Below are 25,806 nucleotides of genomic sequence, written 5' to 3' on the forward strand. Positions count from 1 at the left end.
AAATAAATAAAATGGTAAAATAAATAATACATGGATATGTATTCATCATCCCTGGCATTCCTCCAACTCCCTAAATACCTACAAATTTATCTGTTCATCACCTCTTCCCTCTTCATATCCCTGATGTCTAGAATAGTGATCTGCAACCAGCAGCCACTCCACAAACATCTGCCAAATGAGCAGCCAGCTATGCCAAGTACTTTCAAGATATCATGGTGTACAAAGAACTTCAGGGGTTTTATGTACAGAGAATGCCTGTTGGGGTGGGGACGATGACACAGTAAAATATGACAGATTGGAGCAAGCGATAAAGGCTCTGCATATATGTTACTAGGAAAGTCAGAAGATCATAGACTGTAGGGGAAGGCATGGAGATCAGCATAAGGCTGGCAGGAACTTGAGTGGTGCTTAAATGATGTGAAAGATTTTAATAAGCAGTAAAAGGAAAGATAATTTCACACAAGCTGGAAGGCACACCTCAAGGTGGGAACGGTGGCACACACAAGGCTTCCTCTGGAAAGAGTGACTATTCTATTACGCACAATTTCTCAATACACTCATAAGCTACTTCACAAAGTCTGGCGTCTATCCCACAATCTTGGATCATTTTGAAACTAAGACTATGTTAAATCTCTATCTTCACCAAGAATATAACTCTGAACATATTCTACATTAATTTCCTCCCAAACCTCTAAAATGTATAAAAATCGCTGAAATACTCTAGAACAGAGTATTCTGATGGAAATTTCTATAAGGATGGCAACGGTCTACAACCATGCTTTCCAGGCCGGAAGCCACCTGTCTCATGTAACTATTAAGCAGCTGAAATGAGGAAATGAGCTCTTAATTTCAGTTAATTCAAACCACAATAGCTTCCTGTGACCAGTGGCTATGGCTTGGGCAGCACAGCTCTAGAAAGAAACCCTAACTAGGGTCATGTTGTCTACAGTTTCTCATTTAGAGTCTGCCCACCTGGAACCCTGGCTGAGTGACACCAGGAAGGAAAGGCTGGAGGCTTCACCCTTCACCACATTCATTGTGTTGAGGGGGTGATTCAGGCTCATAGAAGCTGAGCTACTCAAAGATAGATGACATGATCTTTCTTGAAAAGACCTCTGGAATCACTACCTTGATTCCCGAAGAAGACTCCTGAGAGTCTCTTGGACTGCAAGGAGATCCAACCAGTCCATTCTGAAGGAGATCAGCCCTGGGATTTCTTTGGAAGGAATGATGCTAAAGCTGAAACTCCAGTAAGTACTTTGGCCACCTCATTCGAAGAGTTGACTCATTGGAAAAGACTCTGATGCTGGGAGGGATTGGGGGCAGAGGATGAGATGGCTGGATGGCATCACTGACTCGATGGACGTGCGTCTGAGTGAACTCCGGGAGCTGGTGATGGATAGGGAGGCCTGGCGTGCTGCGATTCATGGGGTCGCGAAGACTCAGACACGACTGAGCGACTGAACTGAACTGAGAGACTATTGTACTAAGTGCAGTAATTCAGACAGAAAGACAAAAATCATACATCATGGATGTGGAATCTAAAAAACTGATGCAAATGAACTCATTTACAAAACAGAAAGAGGCACAGACAAGACAAATTTACAGCTGCGAGAAGGGAAGGAGGGAATACATTAAGAGTTTGGGATAAACACATACACACACATATTTCTAAAATGGATAAATAACAAGGTTCTACTGTATAGTACAAGGAACTATATTCAACATCATAAGTGTGTGTGTATTCAGTTGCTCAGTCGTACCCGACTCTTTGTGACCCCAGAGAAATGATTCTCAATCCTGATTAGTATTGTTTTCTCTAATCCTCTCAGGTAATCCTTCCTCTGGTTTTAGATAGTTCCTTCACATGCATGTACTTAATCATGCTAAGTCACTCAGTCGTGTCGACTCTTTACAACCCCACGGACTGTAACCTGCCAGGCTCCTCTGTCCACGGGACTTCCCAGGCAAGAATACTGGAGTGGGTTGCCATTCCTTCTCCAGGGGATCTTCCCGACCCAGGGACTGAACTTGCATCTTTTGCATTGGCAGGAGGACTCTTTACCATTGTACCACCTGGGAAACCCTCAGCATCGTATAATAACCTATAATAGGAAAAATTCTGAAAAGAATATATATATATATACACACACACACATATATATATATACATGTGTATATATTTGAATCACTCCACTGTATACCAGAAACTAACCTAACACTGTAAATCAACTATACTTCAATTAAAAAAAAAATCATGAATCTGCTAGACTTGGGGAAAATAAAGTGTAGTCTGTTACATGGCCTTTCCTGTACTTCAATAAAAGTAAATAACATGAACCCACCTTACCCCAGGAGCTTCATTACAACACTCCCCCTAGTGTCATGGGAGCAGCTCTGCCTTGTGCCTGAGAACAACAGAGCTTTTTATCTTTAACACAAAGCATGTCCTTGGCTGGAAACCAGCACATCTGAGCTACCCAAGGTGTACGTGCTGACTGCCATGAGCCAGCTCCCCAAGTGGCTAGCCTCGCCGACTTGTTGGTCATGAGCAACAGGTCAGTCCAGAAGAATCCCAGAGGAAACTCGCTCTCCTAAGAAAACCAGGATGCAAGGTAGAGATAGCTGGGGTCTGAGAATGAAGAGAGGCTCATCGCCAGAAAGCCCACATTTGTCCATGTGAAATGATGATGATAAGGAATTCACATTCACAGCACAAGAGTGACTTTGTATACTCTTTCTTGTTAATCTCTTTTGCCTTCAGTTTTGATTTATTTCAGGTCACAGGAATTCTGACTGTCCAATTTACTGCAGATGGACATCTTGAGGACGATATTTCATGAAACGAAATATGCAAAGGAGTCAACATAGTGTCTAACAGCACAAACTCAAGTGATAGTAATACAGCGCCTTGTTTTAAAAAATATGCTAACTGAATACTGACTTGAATTTTGTTTCATCTAGTGGAAAATTTTATATTTTTACTACTAGTTGAGGATTTTTCCTCACTATGGCTGTCTTTTATTAGTCCTTAATTTACTTTTATTTGAACAATTAAAAAATTTAAAAATAAAGTGCTTATTTCATTATTTTGGTTTTGTTTTGCTTTTTAATTTTTAATATCCAACTCTGTGACTCCATGGACCATAGCCCACCAAGCTCCCTCGTCCAAGCGATTCTCTTGGCAAGAATACTTGAGTGGGTTGCCATTCCCTTCTCCAGGGGATCTTCCCAATCCAGGGATTGAACCCACATCTCTTACGTCTCCTGCATGGCAAAGAACGTCTAGGTAAAGCGGCACTAGCACCATCTGGGAAGGCTCATATGCTTATTTACACTGTTGTGCGGGTTCAGGTGGACAGCGAAGTGATTCAGTTATACATATACATATATCCATTCCGTCTAGGTTACTGAGTAGTCTCCTGGGCTTGTATAGTCTTAAGTAGAACATAACAGTGACACCAAAGGAAAATAGAGGAACATATGAATTTAATGATCTCACCCACAGGAGGGGGAAGGGCTGGTAGTGGCCTGAGCACTTGCTTGGCCTAATGATGTTCATGTATTTTTATGACACACTTGATGTCCCTCCTTGCACAAAGTTACTCACAAACCTCAGTGTGTTGAGAGACTCATACAAATGGACATGCGGTGAAGCTCAGGCTCTATTTTCATGGGAAGGAATCATATTTCCCTAATTTATCTACTGGAGCTGTGATGCCAAAGAAAAATCTTCTAGTCTAAGATTAAAAGTTTCACTCAAGGGGGGAGTAAACTACTTTCATGAAAAGAAAAAGAAATCATTTTCTCAAATAAAATGGTGGCTAAAACAAATCGCTAACCTCTCAGATTCTAGGGGATTGGAAGCCTGTGCTGTTTTGAGTGATTTCCTCCCCAAATCCTGAAGTAGTCTTTAATACAGTTGTGATAACATTTAAATAATGTTGATAGCTTTTCAGGCTGAGAAAACGGATTCTGTACCTACTGGGCTTCCCAGGTGGCGCAGCAATAAAGAAGCACTTGCCAATATAGGAGACACAAGAGATGTGGGTTCACTACCTGGGTCGGGAAGATCCCTTGGAGTAGGAAATGGCAACCCACTTCAGTATTCTTGTCTGGGAAATCCCATAGACAGAGAAGCCCGGCAGGCCCATGGGGCCAGAGTTGGACACAACTCAGCGACTGATCACGCACCTCTATTGAGTGGTCTCAGGTCATATGAATTTAAGTCAGAAAATTCAGGGGATGGATGGAGTAAGGCAGAAAATGACTGGCTAACTGGAGGTGGGACACTGATGATTCATTTTACACCCCTGTCTTTCTTGCTTGGCCCATAATTCTGGATGATATAATGCAATTCTAGAAGCTTCCACCACAGTGACATTCCATTTTTCGAGTTACAAGAAAGCACTTAGGTGAAATTATAGGAATCCTTGTGACATGCACAAGTGAAACGGGTACAGACCACTCTTTCTCATCAGGTGCTATTTCTAGCCTCAAGGGGATTAAGCTGGCAGATGTCTACCAGAATCACAAAGCCCATCGAGAAAGCTGGCCTGTTCTAACAACAGATTCAGATCTGAAGAGACATGGCAAACAAAGATGGGTGTGGCAGCCAGTAGGCCAAGGAGGTGAGTGAGACCAAAGGAGACTGGACAGGGAACCTAGAGGCCAGTGCTGGAGAAGAATCTAGCTCTGATAGAGATCTGAGGTGTGTCTGCAAAAGGGTGTGGCATGGAGGCGGTGTGGAAATTTGGAGCTGAATCATGAAGAAGAGGTAAGGGGAGAAGAGGCTGACGAGGGAGGAGCTAGAAGCAGTTCAGGCTGGAGACCCAGAGCTTCACATAAATAAGAAAGCACAACAGGAGAGCACAGGGAGAGATACAGACTCTGCATGAGATACTCACGGGACTGGAAATACAAGGGGAAGCTTCCTATAAACTGTGCCAAATATTCAGTTGCACACAAGGGATATAAAAGAGAGAGCTGAAAAAAGGTCTGGTGGAAAGAGGCAGACCAAGGGCAGGTCTGAGGACAAGGAGGAGAGAGCCAAGGGAGGCCAAGGCCTTGACAAGGAGATAAGACTACAGGGATAAACAAGGGCGTAAAAAGAAAGGTCATCCCTTCTCCCTAAAACTTGTTGAGCAATTACTGTGAAATATAAAAGGCACAGAGGGATGTACATAACGATCATTCTAAATTTTAAAATTCTATGAATTAAAACTCTCTCTATATAGTATGAATGTATACATTTTTATATTTTCTAAATACACAGAACGGTACATTTAAAAATGATAAAAACAGGGAATTTCACATTAGGAATATATATATATATTTTACCATATTTAAAAAAACCACCACTAGCATACACACATACATTCTATACACATATATACAAGTACTTATACACATGTATTTTTATTCATTTCCTTAAAATTTGAGGTTCTGGCTGCAAATGCCCAGTGTCCAACTAAAAGGATATCTGTCAAATACCCACCCCCAAACTGATCTGAATCCTTAAGAAATAGAAAATACATAATTTCTCAATAACCAACCAATTCCTCTACCCCCCAAATGCATGCCAGCAGGGGAGAAAACACTCCTAAACACACAGGCAGTGCAAGAGGGCGGAAATCCTTGGTGCTGGCATGGCCCTAGATAGTCTTCCTGGGCTGTTTTGATCTCCCCTGATTCCAGCCCCGCTGTGATCAAGAGCATGACTTCACACAAGGAACAGGAAAGACCTTTAAACAAAAACAAACACCATCCTCTCTTGGTGTGAGGCTGCACCTCGCGGTGTCTGTGAGGTTAGAGGAAGGATGCGAAGGGACGGGGAGACAGTTTTCAACCCTCACTCCTGATGTAACAAACAATATTCAGACAGACTTTCGGTGCCATGCATCCTTTGAAAAAGCGACTGAGATTTTAATAAATCACTAACAGCTCCCAATTCTAATGGAGAAAGATGGCTAAATGTCTGGCTTTAATTAGGGGATGGCTTTTTTCCCGGTGCCCTGGGAGATTCTAACTGCTGGGTTTAAACCACTTGGAAAGGACACCATCCCTGGAGTTTGACAAAGTTACCTGAGTTACAAAATGATTCCTGAAAGTCAATTCAGGAAATGCCCTCTGAAGTGAAACAGACAGGAGGAAGAGCTAACTTAGATCCCCAGCCTCCCATGTCCCAGCACTTTACTCTGGGACATTTCATTTTGTTCTCACAGCAACTGGGTGAAGCTGATGTCAATATCAGACACTATTTTATAGATAAGGAAGCTGAGACTTGAAGAACTGCCCACGTTTACATCCACAGTAAGGCACTGCCAAGATTTAAACTCAGTTCTAATGTACTCAAAGTCTTACCCCTTTAACTATAATGTTATGTCTTTCATCAAGTGTCCATTTCATCATGGGGCAAGTCCCTCACCTTCTCTAAGATTTAAAAAGCAGAATTGAGCTCACACATCCCACAGAAATGGATTTGATATACTTGAAATAATGCATGGCAGAGAAATTCGTTAGCTTATAAAGTGTTAAATACAGATTACTTTTTCATCTGCTATAGCATTTCCCTTACAGATATAGGATGCTTACAGATATAGAGACATTATACTGTAAACTGTAAAGATAAACTGTCAAAAGCAATAATAGAAAAGAAAAAGTCCAAGAGAAGATGGGTTTTGGGGTATTTCTAATAGCTTCTTAAAAGGACAGGATATTGTGATCATCCTTAAGGGGTGAAAGGAAATGATGCAGTATATTAAATATATTAATTCTTACATGATAAACTTCCTTTGAGCAATTAGGCCCATGCTTCTTATTCTATATTTAAAAAAATTATAATTTTGAATTAATCAACAGCTTCCTCTATAACGTGAACAACTGTTGCCTGCTCTTCAATTAGAAGCTACTCCGGTGAAAGACATGCAGAATTGTTCTGTAAAGAACAGTGGTTGCATCTCTTAATTTTCGACAGGTTGGCACAGACTCCTGAGTCCGAAGAGCAGCTTGATTCTCACTTTAACTAATGGACAGGTCATCAGAAAGCCACAGGGAGCTGTCTCAGGGAGCTGTCTGGCTTCACGGTGTCTCTGAGGCCAGGTGTTTCTTTTTCTTTTGAGCTGTTCCTCTTTCCATTTGGGGTTTTGAGATGATTTCTACTTCTCCCACGAAAGTAGTTACGCCCTGCGCTCCTACACTATTTCTGATTCGTCAATCAGCTCAGCTGTCTTTCTTCCATAACACAAGACCTGGGCGGGACTGGAGCAGGAAATGAGATGCCATCAATCCTGCCCCCAATACATTCTGGGTGGAATAGAGTTCGGGGTGATACACAGAAACCCGGTTTGTACAAAGAAGCAAAGGCAGCCGGGTGTTTCTTTTATCAGGCTGTTTTATCCAAAAGTATTTTAACACTTCTTTTTTTTCCCATAGGGCAGTCTCATACCTCCCTATGGAGCTATCAAGCATCAAAAGGGTTATGGGGGAAAAAAAAATGAAAGGAATTAAAAGGGTTTCAAAAAAACTATTACTTAAATAAAACTTAAAAAAGAAAAGCATTACTTAGTCCATAAAGGTTCACCAACACTGATTATGCAAGAAATCTGGTGGACGGCGGGTGGGGGGAGCTTAAATTCTGTTACTACCTGCAATGGTGACCTCAGATTTCTACACTGTTACAAGACTGTAAATTGTCTTCTATGATCTAAAATGGACTCGCCAGCACGAGGGACAGAACTATTAGGGAGAGAGTCTCTTTTCATAAACTGTCATGAAGCAATAAAAGGCTGAACTGCATAAGAAGCAATTATGCAGCTCAAATCTAATTTCTGTGTTATAGAGTATGTGGGCAAAGGAGGCAAGAATCCTACCAAATATTGAGGCAACACTGTTATAAAATTAATCCGCTTTTCACAGAAGAGCAGACATTTTAACAGCATCATCTTCACAATGAATGCGAATTTAGAACAAAAATTTTTAATATTGGTGGGAAGGAAAAGGGTCCATCTTAGGGCTAGTGCATGTCGAAGACAGCGTTAATCACAAAACACTGCTTCCATTTATTGACCTTCTTTTCACCTTGGATGGTTTTCCTGAAAGAGCCACAGTTTGTGAATGTGAAATCATTAAAATCTGCCATTGCCACTCAGTGTGGTTCTCGATCAGAGTTGGGTGATGGTCTGTTTCCTGACAATTGTTTGTTTCCTTATATGTAAAATGAAGGGAAAGCAGGGAAGTAAGGACTAAAGAAGTTAACAAGTACAAAGTGCCTGGCACGCGACAAGCCATCCTCAGCCATTGAATTATCATCATATTCTTGATGATTTAACTCTAGACTCAAGACCAACAGAATTTGTGAGGAATGAAGGGATGGGAGAAGCCACCAGTTAAGGCTGAGAACTCCAGCAATCAAGGACTACCTAAGAGGGCAAATCCAACAGCCAGAGCTGCAGCCAGCAGATTCAGAATGGAGATGTTTGGGTAGGAACAAAGATGAATGGAGAAGACTGAGATCCTGGGAAGTTCAGATATGCTGACTGAATGCTCATTATGAAGCTGCTTTAAATATATACTAGACAATCCAGCAACTCCTTTTCAGCATATATACCCAAAAGAACTGGAAGCACAGTTTTACATGCATGCTCACAGCCCCAAGCAGCATTATTTACAACAGCCAAGAAGTGGAAGAAACCCAACTGGCCACTGACAGACACAAGGGCATAAACATACAATGGACTGTTGTTCAGCCTTAAGGAAGGAAGTTCTGACATACGCAATATCATGGATAAACCTTGAGGACATTATGCTAAGTAAGGGCTATAGACTGAATGTTTCTGTCCCCCCAAAATTGGAATGTTGAAGCCTAATTCTCAATGGGATGGTGTATTCAGATGTGAAGCCTTTGGGAGTGATTAGGTTGATGTTGCAATGGCAACCCACTCCAGTACTCTTGCCTGGAAAATCCAATGGATGGAGGAGCCTGGTAGGCTCCAGTCCATGGGGTCGCTAAGAGTCAGACACGACTGAGCGACTTCCCTTTCACTTTCATGCATTGGAGAAGGAAATGGCAACCTACTCCAGTGCTCTTGCCTGGAGAATCCCAGGGACGGGGGAGCCTGGTGGGCTGCCGTCTATGGGGTTGCACAGAGTTGGACATGACTGAAGCGACTTAGCAGCAGCAGGTTGATGTTACTAGAAGGTTAGGCCCTGGAGTGATTAGGTCATATGGGTGCACCCCTCATGCAAGGGATTAGTGCTCTTATAAAAGACAAGATCCCTCCCCACTTTCACCACGTGAGGATACAGTGAGGAGACTGCCATCTAAAAAACAAGAAGACCCTCGCCAGATATCCAATCTGCTTACGTCTTGATCTCAGACATCCCAGCTTTCAAAAGTATCAGTGATAAATCTCTGCTGTTAACACGTCCACCCAATACTATGATATTCTTCATAGCAGCCTGAAAGGACTGAGACAGTGAATAAGCCAGTCAAAAAAGGGACATATTCTATGGCTTCACTGGCATGAGACAGCTAGGAATAAAGGAGACGGAAAAACGAAATGTTAGTGTTTGAGGGGTAAAGAGTTTTGCAAGATGAAAAGACCTATGGAGAGAGATGGTGGTTGTACAACAATGTGAAGCTACTTAACACTAGTGAACTATCCACCTAAAAATGGAAAAGGTGGTCAGTTTTATGTTATATGTGTTTTACCACAATTCAAAAATTAAAAAATATATATATTAGACATAATTAATAGTTCAAGAAAACCACAATGCAAAGGGGCTTTAACAGAAACAGACAAAGAAAATACTGCCCATGAGTTCCCAAGCATTATGAGAGTTGAATTTCATGGGGTTGCAAAGAGTTGGACACAACTGAATGACTGAACTAAACTGAACTGAACTGATGAAAGCCGAAGAACTGACGCTTTTGAACTGTAGTGCTGGAGAAGACTCTTGAGAGTCCCTTGGACTGCAAGGAGATCAAACCAGTCCATCCTAAATAAATCAATCCTGAATATTCACTGGAAGGACTGATGCTGAAGCTGAAGCTCCAATACTTTGGATACCTGATGCAAAGAGCCGACTCATTGGAAAAGATCCTGACGCTGGGAAAGACTGAAGGCAGGAGGAGAAGGGGGCGACAGAGGATGAGATGGTTGGATGGCATCACTGATTCAATGGACATGAGTTTGAGAAAGCTCCAGGAGATGGTGAAGGACAGGGAAGCCTGGCATGCTGCATCCATGGGGTTGCAAAGAGTTGGACATGACTGAGCAACTGAACAACAATGAAGTTGCTCAAAAGTCTTGTTCCTGTGCCAACCCTGTTGAACCCTATACTCCAAAGCCCCTCTGCACTGAGTGCAGAACACAGGCTAGGGGCCAAAGAGTTGGGGTCCCAGGGAGCTGGACCTTGTCAGATGGTTCAGCCTCTTCAACCTTCTGTTAATCCTTATCTGCAGGGCTGTCGAGACAACCTGTGCGAAGCTCTTAGCACTGGCCTGGCCTCATCCTTGTGCTGGATCTTACCTGCACATCATACAGGAACTGGAAACGACTTTCTTTGCTTGCAGCTTCTCTTACAGCCCAAGCCAGGTCCACTGACCCTTTCCCACCAATTGACCAGTGATAGCAGGGAACTGCATTGAAGGCGCCGGCCCGCTTCGCAAGCTCACACACCAAGTCAATCTCTGCGCGGGTGTCGGTCCTGGTGATGAAAATGTTTGTGGTTTTGCATATGTATTCATTTAGCGATGTTTTCAAAGAAAGACTAACTGCTTATACAGAACTTTGCTCCCAAACACTGAATATATTCTAAACATCAAAAGTGGTTACATTGTGCTTAAATAAATCAGATCTTAAGCAAAGCATGGGGGGGGGGGGGGGATCCTCTCCAACTATTGTCTCAAATATTTCAAATTGTTAAAGGTTTTATTGACAAAATTCCATAGCATATCCCTTTGATCATCCATCGTCTTTCAGTAAGAAACGCTGGTCAGAATTAATAATAATAATAAAAGCAGAAGAAATGGTAACTTACTTTACAGATTTCATTTCCCTGCTAATATTTGGGAACACATCTGCTAAAGTAAAACCAATCCAAAGAAAACCAAACAAATAGAATGAGTAGAGTTATTTCTCTATACTTTAGATGAAGCACAGAAAAGCCCAAACATCCTCAAAACACAAATGTACTTCATAGGGTGGCCCAGTGATACGCCCACATTTAAAGTAGGACGCTTGACTTACTTAAAGACATTCAGAGCCACAACAACAGGGACCCCGAAGAGCTGAGCGATCTGAATTTGCTTCTCCAGGTTACAGCAGCCATCTGCCACCAGCTGGAGGTTCTGTAAGAAAAACCAGACCCCTGCATAGTATCACCTCCCATTAAACCTACCAAATGACAACGGCAAGCCCACTCTGGCAGGTTTTGTTCCATCTATGCTCAGTTTAGCTTCCCTGGTAGCTCAGTCGGTAAAGAAATCTGCCTGCAATGCAGGAGACCTGGGTTTGATCCCTGGGTTGGGAAGATCCCCTGGAGGAGGGCATGGCAACCCACTCCAGTATTCCTGCCTGCAGAATCCTTGTGGACAGAGGAGCCTGGTGGGCAGCAGTCCACGGGGTCGCAAAGAGTCAGATATGACTGAGTGACTAAGCACAGCATATGCTTACTTTATTGTCCTGGAAGCTATGCAAGAAAGCCTAAGTCTTTTTTTTTCCCCCCAAGAAAAGATGGCTGCAGGAGGAAGAGGCTCATTTTCCAAATAAAGTCTAAAATTATTCTAGATCCAATGGCATATTTGGGTCTCCAGCCAGGCAGCTATTTCTGCTGCTGACTGGCAGCCAACACATCAGCAACATGCCCACGCTCTGTGGGCTGGTGGACAAGAAGGCATACAGTCCCCGGAGGGTGACAGCCCTGTCCAGCTACTCTCTGCTCAAATTCATGGTGCCACCTGTAGGAGCTAAGAGGTACTGCTGCCCGTCCATCAAAATCTGCAAGTCATCAAAAGAATACATGGGTATAAGCTTCATATGGGCTTCCTTGATGGCTCAGATGGTAAAGAATCTGCCTGCAACGCGGGAGACCTGCATTCAATCCCTGGGTGGAGAAGAGCCCCTTGAGGAGGGTATGGCAACCCACTCTAGTGTTTTTGCCGGGAGAATCCCCAGGGACAGAGGAGCCTGGTGGGTTACAGACCATAGGGTTGCAGAGTTGGGCACGACTAAGCGACTAAGCCCACAAGCTTCATACACCTTTATGTGCTGGAGACCATGAAGCCTGCTCTGATGACTGCCCAGACAGAAAGCCTACACCCACCTTTTCTTAAGATTGGAGAGTTAACTGAATGGATTTTTATCCCTTCCTCCACCCATTAGATTATTAGAGAAGCACTTTTCTAAGAGGCCACTGGCAGAGAACCAGTTTCCTGACTGAGACTCAGCTGCCAGCCAATGGTTAATGGGATTTGAATAATTCTCCACTCTTACCTCTTCCGTATATTCCTTTTTAAGAGGGACCCCAGCAGTTACCTGAGATAAGAAAAGATAAAAATTAAGAATAGTCCTGTCACACTGTTAACTCTGATTAAAGATCTGAAAGAAAAACAAATCATGGTCCCTCTCTGGGAAGGTTCACTTGAAAAGCACATTTTGTGCTTTAAACCAATCATTGGTGGCCCTGGAGGAACATAAAGTCTTTTGGGTGCTTTTAAAAAAATCACTGAAGCCTGAGCTCCACCCTGACCAATTAAACCAGGATTTCTGGGAGTGGGACCCACGGTCAGCAACAGTTAAAAAACTCCTCAGGCAATTCTAATTTCATACTGTTGCCCATTATCCTAGCAAAAAAGGGAAACCACAATATGATTTATACAGAGTGCATCATCATTCTAAATAAATTCTAAACCATTTTAAAATAATTGCCATTAGTTTTTCCCTTTTGTGCCTAATTTCTCATAGAAACCAATGGGGTTGGCAGCTTGAAGATAAGGAAACTGAAGTTGAGAGAAGGCAGGCGTCTTGCCCACGGTTACACAACGAATGAGAGAAGAACAGGGGCATGAACTGTTGTAACTGGGTTCTGAAACCCCAGTTTAGTGACTTTTCACAGTTCCACAGTTTTCTTTTTTTTTTTTTTGGGGGGGGGGGTCTGTACCCTGCAACTGGTTTCAGTGAGAAACCTCAGCCATTTTAACTCACCAAGGATGTGGTGATCTACTCTTCTCTCTGCAAAGAGGTCTTGAGGATATTAGAAATCGTTTGAAAAGTTACCTCTACGACAGAATTTTTTTTTAAATTGTGAAGGAACATGATATTCCAGGTATTTCTATGAGGGTGTTTTTGAATGACACAGTGTAGGTGGGACACATCCAATCAGCTGAAGGCCTGCTAGAACAAAAAGAATCTGAGCAGAATTCTCCAGCAGACCGGGGCTGGAATATTGGCTTTTCTGAGTCTCCAGCAGTTGCCCACTCTGTAGATTTTTGGACTTGTCAGCCTCCATAATTGGGTATTAATAATTCCTTACAATAACTCTTTTTAATATAAATACACATCTTATTGGTTGTGGAGAACCCTCCTTATGACACCACGTTTAAAAAACTAATTATGAAAGAAATATCTGGATCCAAAAGTGTTTGTTCTTTTACTGTATCAAGAATGGTCAGCATTTTGGAAGATGAGATATGATTGGGGCTAAAATGGGCAAGTTCAAGGGTCATAGGATTTTCCACTGCACAAATTATGGGAAAAAAAACAAGCTGAATAAACATAAGAGGCAGCCGTGGTTATCTGTGTAATGATATCAAAAGGAAGTAGAAATGATAAAGGATCAAAAACATTAGTAACAGAGTTGATTCAAGTAAGAAGGAATGAGGTGGATAACAGAGAATACAGGATTAAGAAGATTAAAGTTCATTTATTATTCAATTACTGAAAACATTTCCTTGATACAGCCTATGCCAGGCATGAGGAATACACAAATTAATAAGACACAGTCCTTAATTTCAAGGAATTCAGAGTTAAGGAGGGAGATAGACCTACAGACATTCGTAAAATAATATAAAGGAGAAGCACTACTGGAGTCCAGGAGAGGAAAGCTAAACTTCATTTGGCTTCCTGATCCTCCCCGTTAGCATTTTCCAACTGTATCTGCGTCTATTATTCTCGAGCCCTGTTACAATCATCACTAGCATGGAACCGTGACATTAAGTAGAAGTGGAGGAGGTTCCAAGGATTAAGGTGAGCAGAAAATGCTATCATTGTAAAACAGAGCACACACATTAAGATGAACCGAAATAGGATTATAAATCATGTAGTGAATTTTTATAGGACAAAGATGAGACTGGAGTGTGGAATTAAAGTCAAGAGACCTGGATTTCATGTTTGATTAGTCCCCTAAATAGATTACTAAGCAAGACCTGGAATCCTCCTATAGCTCTATAATTTTATCTGAACCAGACTAGACAGTGTCTAAGCCCTTTGAGTATTAAAGCCCTTTGATTTTATAATTTTTAGGTTGCAAAACAGGGAGGGGGAATTTCAAATTTATTTCTGGTATCAATGAGTGGATTAGGGATTCAAAAAACTTTCCCTTTTATTCACATTCAGCTCTGTCTGCTGGACAAAAAGTGGAGGATCTGGACCTCAGCCATAGACTTCAGACCTGGTGATACTGCTCACATCCCCTAAACCCACCAAACCTTAGTTTCCTCATCTGTAAAATGGTATAAAATAACATCTGCCCCTCCTAGGACAAAGAATGGCTAAGACAATTAACTACTACATATTATGGCGTTTCATCATGGCAAACTTTTTCTTTATGCTATGTAATTGATTATTGTGTGATGTTTGCGTACAGAGCATGCCAGTTAAGAAATCATATTTGGCAGTTAGTGTTGTATATCAAGATTTAAGTGATAAAGAAACGCCAAATCATTTTATTTCAAAAATGATGAATGAGCACCAGATTTCTCATTCTCCCTTTGGAAATTCTGTAATTAAAAAAAAAAAAATACACCTTTGCTATGGAAAAGATACATTTCCCTTTCAGTTGTGTGTGAATTCTACATGTGACACTTTTGATAAAGTCTTTTAAAATGTTAAACCAGAATTTGAGATTTCTAAGCAAAGCTCTCTCAGAAATAATCCAAGGCTCTAACAGAGTTATAAAGTGAAATCATAATAAACAGAAACAGGAGGAAAATAGTGCTAGATGAAATCTGATGAGATGTAGCATCAATGAACCAAAAAACAATCCATACAAACACTGAACTACCTCACCCACAAAAGCCATCACTCTCACCCTTCTGTTCTTCATTCAGGAAGCAGAGCCTCTATCCTCCCATTACCATGGGGTTATAAAGTGCTGACACAAGCTTCAGTTTAGACTCTTAGAGGTTACATTATGCTCCTTTCCAAAATACTGCTTAGAAATAACTTTGTGGGTGTTACGAATTACTTGATCTTACTGAACTCTAAGTGCCCTGAAATTGTGATTTGTGAAAAAGGAGACATTTTAGAAAACTGTAGTGACGAAGCAGGTTTGAGTGTTTCAAAGACTCAATTCGGCTTCATTCTGTTTTATTAGAAAGGAAGCATGGAACTTACGCTTGGTCCACCTCCATGCATCTTCAGAGCCCTCACGGTCGCCACCAGAACCACAACACTGGGCACCAAACCAGAAGCTCTGCACTTGATGTTGAAGAATTTCTCCATGCCAATATCAGCACCAAAGCCAGCTTCAGTCACTGTGGAGAATCAAGTTGGAAACCTGCTATGATCTTCTAAAACAACAGTAGGTTTTGACAATCATTGATGTGGTTCAAATTCAAAGGATGACAAGTTCCTCTCCACGTTCAAGGCTACTATACACCATGGTATCCTGTGCATACACAAAGGTAAAAAGATGTTCCCCTGGTTTTAGAAAAGGTTCTGCTTCTTTATGTTCCTTATGCATACAATGTTCAGAATTGTAAAATATCGACTCTTGACTCGTTTCACACCACTGCTCCCTAAAGATTCACTGCCTGGCCAAGATTTTTCTTCCAATGTAGAATGTCAAGGCAAAGCTTTTCTTAACCCAGATGGGATTTTCAAGTTTTTAATCAGGTTCCAAATAGTCAATCAGTGTCAAACAACACTGCTAGCATGAGTACCATAGAAAATCTTTTCTCACTCTTTATAAGACACACACAGAATCACTTATATTAATGCCATTTCTATTAGTGGACAAAATTGATATTAGTTGAGTGGCTTAAGGTTGATCATCAGGCTTGATAAGATGGCATCTTTAATTCATAACCACAGAAGACAGTCATCTGTAACCATTCTTTCACTGCCCCTAGACTGCTAGAAATGTTACTGAGGCAAGTTATGGCTATACCAGGGAGGCTATCCAACACTGCCTTCCAAGAGGATAACCCCTGACTCTGGGTCAGCAGCAGCATCTTCATACACAGAGCAGAGAGCTGGACCAGACACACGAGCAGCCCCTGGGGGCTTAGAAACGCAGACTCATGGGTTCTATCCCAGAACTATTGAACCAGAATCGGCATTCTGACAAGATCCCCTGGTGAGATGAATGCTCATTAAAATTTGAGAAGCACACTGCTCTAGGAAAGAAATACTATCAATGTAATAGAAGGTAAATATTTATGGAATATGTACTACACACTCACAGTACAACCAAAGCCATAATTTATGGCAGAGATAGGAATAGACAGTAAAAAAATTTACTAAGATAAAATAAAAACTATTTAACCTGTGAACAAATGAGGATATTTGTGTTTAGCATTCACTGAATACACATATTATTTAAAAATTAATAAAAATAAAACACCAATAATTTCAGATCCTTTTTTTCTCAGACCCTTTCTGACTTTTCTTTAGTCAACCAGTTGTCCTAATTCTTTATGGTTTCCTTTTAGTGCCTCCTATGACTATATAATTTTTATAGAATAGGTAGAATTTTGTAGTCTGCTCTCTTAAAGTTATCACAGTTTTCTTACTGTACTACAAACTTTCAAAATTTATGATTATAAGTGGCAGCTTATAATTTTGTTAAGTTGATGTACCAAGATTTGCAAAATTCTTCTGCCTGTTATTCTATGTTTGAGTTGTTTCCAATATAAAGAATGCTGCAAAGTATCTGGGCATATGAGTTTAACTTGTTTCAAATTATATTCTTGGAATAAATTCCCAAGGGTAAGAGTGTGGTGCCAGAGGATATAAATTTTTTTTATGACTGTTGATATGCTTTTGACATATTGAAAAATATTCCTTTGAAAGTATTCAATTTGGAATGAACATAGCTACAAGTCATTTTCTTCCCCTTTACTATGTTTCCTTTGAACAAGAGACATAGCAGGGCAATCTGAAGAAGTAAAAGACATTCCTTTTAATACAGTATTTAGGACAATTTTGGTGATTTTATCACTGTAGCCGACCCTTGGCATTCACGGGGGATTAGTTCCAGCAGCCCCTGCGAACACCATAATCTGAGGATGTTTCTATAAAGCTCTTTATATAAAATGGAGCGGTACACTGAATGTAGTCAGCCTTCCGTATCTGCGGATGCAAAGGGCTGATTGTAGTTAAGGTCAAAACCAGAGGAGATTGTTGACAGAAAAAATCCCTATCTCAGTGGTACCCTGGTATAGGGATTCAAGTAACCAAAGTTTTACGGTTTTATTTTTAAATGCTAAGGAATTTTAAAAACTGGTTAATGTTATCTTATTGTCAGAAGTAGACTGTTATTCAACTAACAGGGTTTGATCAAATGATCTCTAAGGTCTTTTCAGTTGGGTGCACGTTTCCACATGAAGCTCCCCTGTTTAGACTGTAAACTCCATGAGGATGGGGACCATGTCTGTAGGAGAGATTAACACTGCAAGGCACATGTGTGCGTGCTAAGTTGCTTCAGTTGTGTCTGACTCTTTGCGACCCTATGGACTGTAGCTTGCCAGGCTCTTCTGTCCATGGGACTCTCCAGGCAAGAATACTGGAGTGGACTGCCATGCTCTCCAAGTAGGCGCCTCTGATCTTCTCAGGAAGAGGAAGCTGCTCTCTGCCCCTCCTAGCCTTCTGGTTTGCTGCCCCACAGATCCACACCTATTTCTCCATGTAGCATCCTAATTAGACTTATATGTCATCTCTGGAGTGGAGGAAGGGACCATATCTTAATCATCTTTGTATCACTAGTAACCAACATAACACCCAGTGCAAAAAAAGAAAAAAGAAGAATTAATTAACAAAGAAAAGAAGAAACTATCAGAGAAGGAGCCAGTGGTGATCTAAAGTAAATGCTATCATTCAGTGGAAATGGGTAGATAGACACATATGGAGGTATGGGGAATTGTAATAAATAGAACTTCAGCTGGGGAAGGAAACAGGATGCCATGGTAAAGTTTCAGGACTGTGGCTTCTAAATGCAAAGGAAATATGGAGGCAAAGAATGTGAAGAAAACCCAAACAAGGAGGAAGTGCCAGATTCTCATCTGCTGAAAACGTCTGAAATACTGTGCGTTTGTGTTCAAATATCAGACTGCTATAAGAAAATAGAAGGTATGCTGGTGGGTAATTCTAAAATTAAGGACCACTTCATAAGGTGTCGTCAACAAGAACTAACTTGGATGTTTCACCGTGCAGTGCTGTATATCTGTGTCTTCCTCCCTTGGGAAGGGGGCACTTGTCTGGCTGTGAGTGGGGGCAAGTTCCTTTTCCTAGGAACTTTGCAATTCCTGGGACTCATTGACATCGAAAACCAGTAAGTAACGTTTTCTTAGTGATCTGAAGAAAACGTTAGTGATCTGAAATAAGCCATTTATTCCCTTACTGTAAAAGTCCTCTATGATTTTAAAAACAGATACAGGTGAAGGAATTATTTAATGTGGACTGTAGCTCAGACTTGGTCTTGAGTCATGAAGCAAATACATTTACTATGAATTAGCATTCCTGAAAAGCACACAATGTAGACTTCTGAAAGCTGCACGTTTTAAAAAGGTTTGCGAGAAATTGCCCATGTCACAAGAATTATTTGTCTTGGCAATCCCTTTTCCTTGGGGGGGCAGAGGCGGGAGGAGTTTACAGCTATTCAACTTACAGCATGAATGGAAATAGGAAACATTGATACTCTGATTGTGTGAGCACAGAAGCTAGTAGATAGCCATTTTGTAGCCTGGTTTGATTCGATCTTTGAAACCCATAATCTTCTCAGAAAGGAACTGTCGGGTCTGCTTTGGGCAAGGACTCACTATTTGGACAAACACTATTGGTAACCTCACAGTAAACAGCGCTCTGCACAAAAGCCAATACTGGACAACCAGGTCTCTCTGTTCTTATCTGCTAGGACACTGTGAGTCACATGGTACAAACTGAATAGAAAAAACAGCAACAAAAAAGCCACTGTTGGCAGGCACGCTTGCTATCGACGAAATTATTCAGTGAGGCAGAGAGATGATGCTTATATGTAAATTATTTTATTACATCCCTACTTGCTGTGTACACAGAAGTTGCAGGGACAATTAGGACTCACATTTTACATTAATCACTGATCTGCTACCTTAAAAAACAAACAAACAAACAAAAAAAATCCCACTACAGTCATGACATCATAGGTAGGCCCTGCTGCTGCTGCTAAGTCACTTCAGTCGTGTCGGACTCTGTGCGACCCCATAGATGGCAGCCCACCAGGCTCCCCCGTCCCTGGGATTCTCCAGGCAAGAACACTGGAGTGGGTTGCCATTTCCTTCTCCAATGCATGAAAGTGAGAAGTGAAAGGGAAGTCGCTCAGTCGTATCTGACTCTTAGCGACCCCATGGACTGCAGCCTACCAGGCTCCCTATAAGCTATGAAAAGTGAAACTTGCTCAGTCATGTCCGATTCTTTGCGACCCCATGGACTATACAGTCCATGGAATTCTCCAGACCAGAATACTGGAGAGGGCAGTTTTCCTTCTCCAGGGGATCTTCCCAATCCAGGGATCGAATCCAGGTCTCCCGCATTGCAGGCAAATTCTTTACCAGCTGAGCCACCAGGGAAGCTCTGTATAAGCTATAGTCTCATAAAAATTCTAGGGCTATAAGGGGCCGTTAGGGATCACACACACCGACCTCCTTGGGGCTCCTATGTGCCAGGGAAGCTCTTTTCTTGAGACAACAGCGCAGAAGCTACGATGGTATCTGAGGTCCCACTGATGTGCGAGGCAGAGTTGGCCTTTCTGTATTATGTGCTCTCTGCCATTCTGCACAAACACGTTCGACTAAACGTACACACCCCAGATCTTAGAAACAACCTTTGTTTCTTTTCATTCAATAATTAATGAACTTCTATCACCCTGCCAGGCATCTAAACATCTATCAACATGCCCTTGTCTTCACTTAGTGAGGAAACAGGGCTGTCTGCACACATTCAACATGACAAAGATGAGAAAGATTCATTCATTACCTAATGACAAAGGAGCATCTTTCTGACCTTACTTTTCATTCTTTTTTTTCTGTTTGAATTCCCTTCGGCACTTTTAAAATGTTTAATCATTTACGAGCATGTAGGTAAATTTGAATCAGCTCTCCTCTACGTGTAATTCTGGATGATCTCATGGGTTAGTACATTCACTGAACCCATTTCTGTCAAATCACAATCTTAAGTGTTGTTCAGTGGTTCTCAACTGGGAACATTTCACAGTATCTGAAATCATTTTTGGTTACTCTAACTGGCATTGAGTAAGTGGGAGCCAGGGATGCTGCTAAACACCACAGAATGCAGAGGACAGACACTCACCCCCTTGAAAAAAAACAAAAAACAAAAAACCAACCACCCAGAATTATTCACCCCAAATGTCCAGAGCTGGACATTCTGCTCTAGTTCAAGCATAACAAAGGAGCCTTGTACTTTCTAGACACTCTTTCTGAGAATGTTACAAATGTGTTCGCTGTGATAAAACAAAAGCTTGTACAAGATTATGCTAACAATAACCTTACATACCATAAGACCTGGAAATATGAATAAAAAGTCCGCTAAGCAAAGTCTGATGTTCTTTGTCAATGATGTGTTTACTACAACACAGCAGTTCCTGGTGATGAAAAGTAGTGTCTCACTGATGACGGATGCACCAACTTCTTAAGAAAGCAGGGAATACAGAACAACACAGGTGATGGCCATGATCCGTCTTACTACTAAGAACAAATATATATGGTGGGGAAAAGCTGTTCAGAGACTGGGGCTCAAGAGAGGCACAGATGTTACGATTTACTGACATGTCTGTGTGCCCGCCAATGCATTAGACATCCTCCATCTCATTCCACTTTTCATCGCCTTTATCCGCTGCTTATAGATTACGAAGTTAAAGATTTAAATAGTTTTTTTCCAAAGTCACACAGTAAGGCGATAGAGCTTGGATGGAAAACTATGGTCCATCTGACTGCAGGCTACACCCCACCCCATCCTGCCTTGTCCGTGTATAACTGATTCTGCAGTATTTCTTTAACTCAGCTGCTTAGCAAGTTGTGCAACAAGATGAAAATCTCAACACTTTGTACTTCAGTAATCATCTGATATCTAAGACGTAGCTCTAGATTCTTCTCCCGACTCCAGACTTGTTTTCTAATTGCAATGTGGTCCTGCTATGATAAAAGAAAGCAAGTCACCTGCAGTCTCCTCCATTATGGTATTTCCTCCTCCCTTCCTCCTCTGCCCTCTTTCCTTCCATCCTCTTCTCTCTCTTTATTCAGAAAGTTATTTTCCCTCTTAGAGCAGTTCATTTAGGGCTAGGGAATCACACCCTCTCTTAGTTCTCAGCCTACAGTGCTGAGTCCTGGGCAGCGAGCAGCAGGCAGTGTTACTGGTGAAACACAAAGACGCCCCAGAGAGCAAGCTGCCAGGACCAGCTCCATCTGGGCTTGGTACCTAACACCAGTTGAAACAGGCCACAGGCAGAGAATACTCACTCTGCAGGCTGGCCTCTGGAGAACTTAATGGTAATCTGGGGGCTAGGGAGTCACCACCTCTCACTGGATGAGTCAGGTCCCAAGACTTGTCGTCCCAGCCTCATTCAGCCAGGCGTCTACCCTCCAGCACTGGCTGGGGAAATGAGTAACCACAATTCTCTAGCTTGGATTTTCTTTTCCAAACTGTACACCATGGTGGGAGAAAAAAAGCAGCAAATATTTTAGATGTGAAATTCTCCTTTCTGCTTTTACTCTGAGGAAAACCCTTCTTGCACTCAGATAAAGAGTTAAAATTGAGGCACCAAAAGTTGTCCCTGAGTTTCTGGCTTCTTGATACGCTTGAATGTTATCACCATCATAGCAAAATTGAATTTCCACCTTGCTGTGTCACTAAGGGCTCTTTATTCTGCGTGTGCTCAGAAGATTAGAATTTTCAGATTTCGCAGCCACTTTATAACGGTAATAATTTTTCTCTCTATGATACATGCAACCGACATATATATCAAATATACAACACAGTGAGTCCCCATTACTCTGGGACATGAACTTGAATTTATGCTGTTAGAGGTCCCACAGAAAACCTAGCCTTTGCAATGAGTTTAGCTCAAAACAGGTTGAGATAAGAAATACATCGGCACAGCACAGATTTTGCTAACTTAACCCTAAAAAGAATTTCTTCTAAAACAGAGGGAGAAATCAAACTGTAGCTTTCATTCAGTCGGCACTTAACTTTCTCACGACAAATCAGAAAATAAACAAAACCTTTGCACAGGAAGAAGTAAGGTATATGCCGGACTAGGCTTCATTCTGAAGCACTGTGGGCTGTAATCCCTGAACAAAGCTAAAGGAAATGGAAACTGGACTCTTCAAATTGCCCTTTTCTGCCATGTGCAAGCAGGTCTATTCAGCTGCAGCTGAATAGGGAAAGTGGAGGTCAGAGTCACAGAAGCACATAAATTCTGAATTGGAGCTCAAGGTAGGCTGGCCCTTGGGGATTTTAATTACTTTTTCAATGATTAGAAGGACACTAAGTGAACCCGGATGAATCAGTAATTGATAGAGAAAGCTCTGTATTATGACTACAGCTGGGGAAAAAAAAGGAGGAACTTGCTTAGAACTTTTTAAATATAAAGGATCCAACTCATCTTAAGTCTTTGAAATTTTACAAAAAATTAAATCACTTCTGCCTTCTTGGATTTGTCTTTGCTCTTGGGTTTTTAAAATGTCTTAGAGTCAAATTTCCATCAGCTGTACAGATTCAACCAGGCACATATTAGGAGACTTATAGGGGGAAAAAAAAAAAGTTAAAAAGGTTGGGGCAGGGAGAATCCAAGATTAATGTTGTGCTGTGTGCTCAGTCGCTTCAGTCGTGTCCGATTCTTTGCAGCCCCCAAGACTGCAGCCCGCCGGGCTCCTCTGACCATGGGCTTCTCCAGACAAGAATACTGGAGTTGCCATGTCCTCTTCCAGGGGATGGATCTTTCCTACCCAGGGATCAAACTCGCATCTCCTGCATTGCAGGCAGATTCTTTTACCCATTGAGCCACCTAGGATGTCCAATATTTTAACTTGTGCTTTTTTTCCTTCCTACCTTTTGGCGATGGCAGCACTTACACATGAGGGGAAGTCTGGTAGTTGTATGGAACGCGTGAGAAGGCTACAGGGGGCTTATCAGGGAAAAGGGAAAGAGAAGACATGGGAAGTACAGAAAGCACATAAAGTGAAGTCGCTCAGTCGTGTCCGACTCTTTGCGACCCCATGGACTGTAGTGTACCAGGCTCCACCGTCCATGGGATTTTCCAGGCAAGAGTACTGGAGTGGGTTGCCATTTCCTTCTCCAGGGGATCTTCCTGACCCAGGGATTGAACCCAGGTCTCCCACATTGTAGGCAGACGCTTTACCGTCTGAGCCACCAGGAAAGTCCTAGAAAGGACATAGGTCCCCATGAATAATCTGCTTCAAAAATAAAAACTCTGAAAATACCAGTAATGCCACTTGGATGTACTCTGTTATCTGGACCCAGAATTTCCTTTCTCCAGAGAATTAATTAAGCACAGACACTGGTTCAACTATTTGAACTCATCATTATCGTTAATCATCCTGTTTTGTAAAATGATTCTGACCAAAGTGTAATTTGATTAAAAAAAAAAAAGTTTAGATGAAAATTAAATTATACATGCTATATTTTTACCTCCCTTATAAAAATCCAACTGAATTAAATTTATAAATTCATTATTGAAATAGATGCCATCTTCTTGTAGGGATCAGGAGCGTTTGTACAAGGTCACTGTTTTGACCAGGGTTTTAACCCTTCTGTTTTTAGCAAACTGTGGTATCCCAAAGTTCTGGACTTCTGGATGACTGCTTGGGGCAGAGCTGTTCTCTTGCAGCTCCTGAGAACTGGACACTAGGAAACTAACTTGAAACAAATTCTAAAAGTCTGTGCCAACACCATGCTTTAATCTAAAATAGTGAAAAGATGAAATAGAACATTTTGCATCAAGCAGTTTATGAAAATCAACCCAAGGAGGAAAAAAACTATAAATGTCAAAAGGTAAATATATTTTGTCTTGAGGGTTCAAAGGACAAAAGAACACCCCCAAACCTCTATTAGCTTCTTTTGCAAGTGCAAGAAACCCAGCAAGAGAAACCAAGATTCCTGAGCTTGAAAACAAATTAAATCTACCAACAATCCTAGTATAAAAATTTTTATTATAGAAAAAGAAATGAAGACAGAAGGAAAACATTTCAAACTTGAAAGTTGGAAGATTCTACAATGTATTTAACTAAATAAAAGCAGGTTGGGCAGGAATTTGTGAACTGAGGGTAGAAATCCATTAGTGTTTTACATAATCAAATTATTGGGTTGCAAACAGAAGTTTTCCTAAAAACGAAGAAATAGGATAGGAAATACTACAAATGTTAGGATACGCTACATAGGATAAGAGGAAGTAGTCTTAATTCATAAGACATTGATTCCCTTTTTGCACACGTGTGTGCGTGTGTTCACATGCATTTTGTATATAAAATATACTTTATGCTCTGGCTTTCAGTCAAACAACATCCAACAGCCCCTGGTGCAGACTCTACTTCGTACATTTCTTATCTAGGCAGAGAGACAGATTGGCTGGTTCTACAGTCCTGTCGAGGCCTACTGGTTTCTCCCAAGATCACTGTGATGATTTTCCAGGCCTGGTCCAACTCTAATCAGCACTGCAACAAACAGAACAGGCAGCTCAAAAGAAGGACAACCTGGACCTCAGTGTAATCAGCCTTATCATTATATTTGGAGGCACATATGCAATTCACTGATCCAGGGCCGTGTAGGGGAGGAAAGGTCTTTTTGGATGTGTAGAGGCAGGAACAGTCTCTCTCCATGGTCCTTCTTTCAACGTTTCCTTAGTATGTCTGCCCTGGTCACTAGCGCTAGTTAAGCTCCCCCTGCCTGTCCAGTGGTATGAGATCTTGAAAGGACTCGATTTAACTGAGCAAATGAGCGCACACTGAAAAAGCCAGCATTCCTTTTTGTGTCTAAAAAGCTCAAACTGAAGCTAACTGCCCCGAAAAGGAGAGCTAAGCATATTTTTTCTTTGGCTTATTTTAAAAATAATCTTTTGTGTACTAAGTGAAAGTGACAGTGTGAATTATATATGATTAGAAACATATTATTGATACATTATTGGAATATTTGATGTGAAGGAGAAACGTATCTGGTATTTTAACCATTTTCACTGTAATTTACATTCTTGGATCTCTCTGTACTGTTGACAGAGAACATGCCCTTGAGAGGTCCAAGTAAACCCAGTTTATAAAGGAAAGGTAACAAAGTATTACGAGTAATACTCCTGTTCTCA

General features: G+C 41.4%; 1 protein-coding gene across 2 annotated transcripts in view; it reads right to left on the minus strand.

Moving 5' to 3' along the window:
• Positions 1–25,806, minus strand: part of MTHFD1L (methylenetetrahydrofolate dehydrogenase (NADP+ dependent) 1 like) — a 181,164-nt gene that overhangs the window by 59,096 nt on the left and 96,262 nt on the right. For both annotated transcript variants that reach the window (XM_006080210.4, XM_025294367.3), the window contains exons 21-24: positions 15,618–15,757; positions 12,498–12,539; positions 11,253–11,353; positions 10,533–10,710 (exon numbers count right to left, since the gene is read on the minus strand). In XM_006080210.4, coding sequence (XP_006080272.3) covers positions 10,533–10,710; positions 11,253–11,353; positions 12,498–12,539; positions 15,618–15,757 — 461 coding nt within the window. The remainder of the gene's footprint in view (positions 1–10,532; positions 10,711–11,252; positions 11,354–12,497; positions 12,540–15,617; positions 15,758–25,806) is intronic.

This window comes from Bubalus bubalis, chromosome 10 (assembly GCF_019923935.1).
Source record: "Bubalus bubalis isolate 160015118507 breed Murrah chromosome 10, NDDB_SH_1, whole genome shotgun sequence".
Lineage (NCBI taxonomy): Eukaryota > Metazoa > Chordata > Mammalia > Artiodactyla > Bovidae > Bubalus > Bubalus bubalis.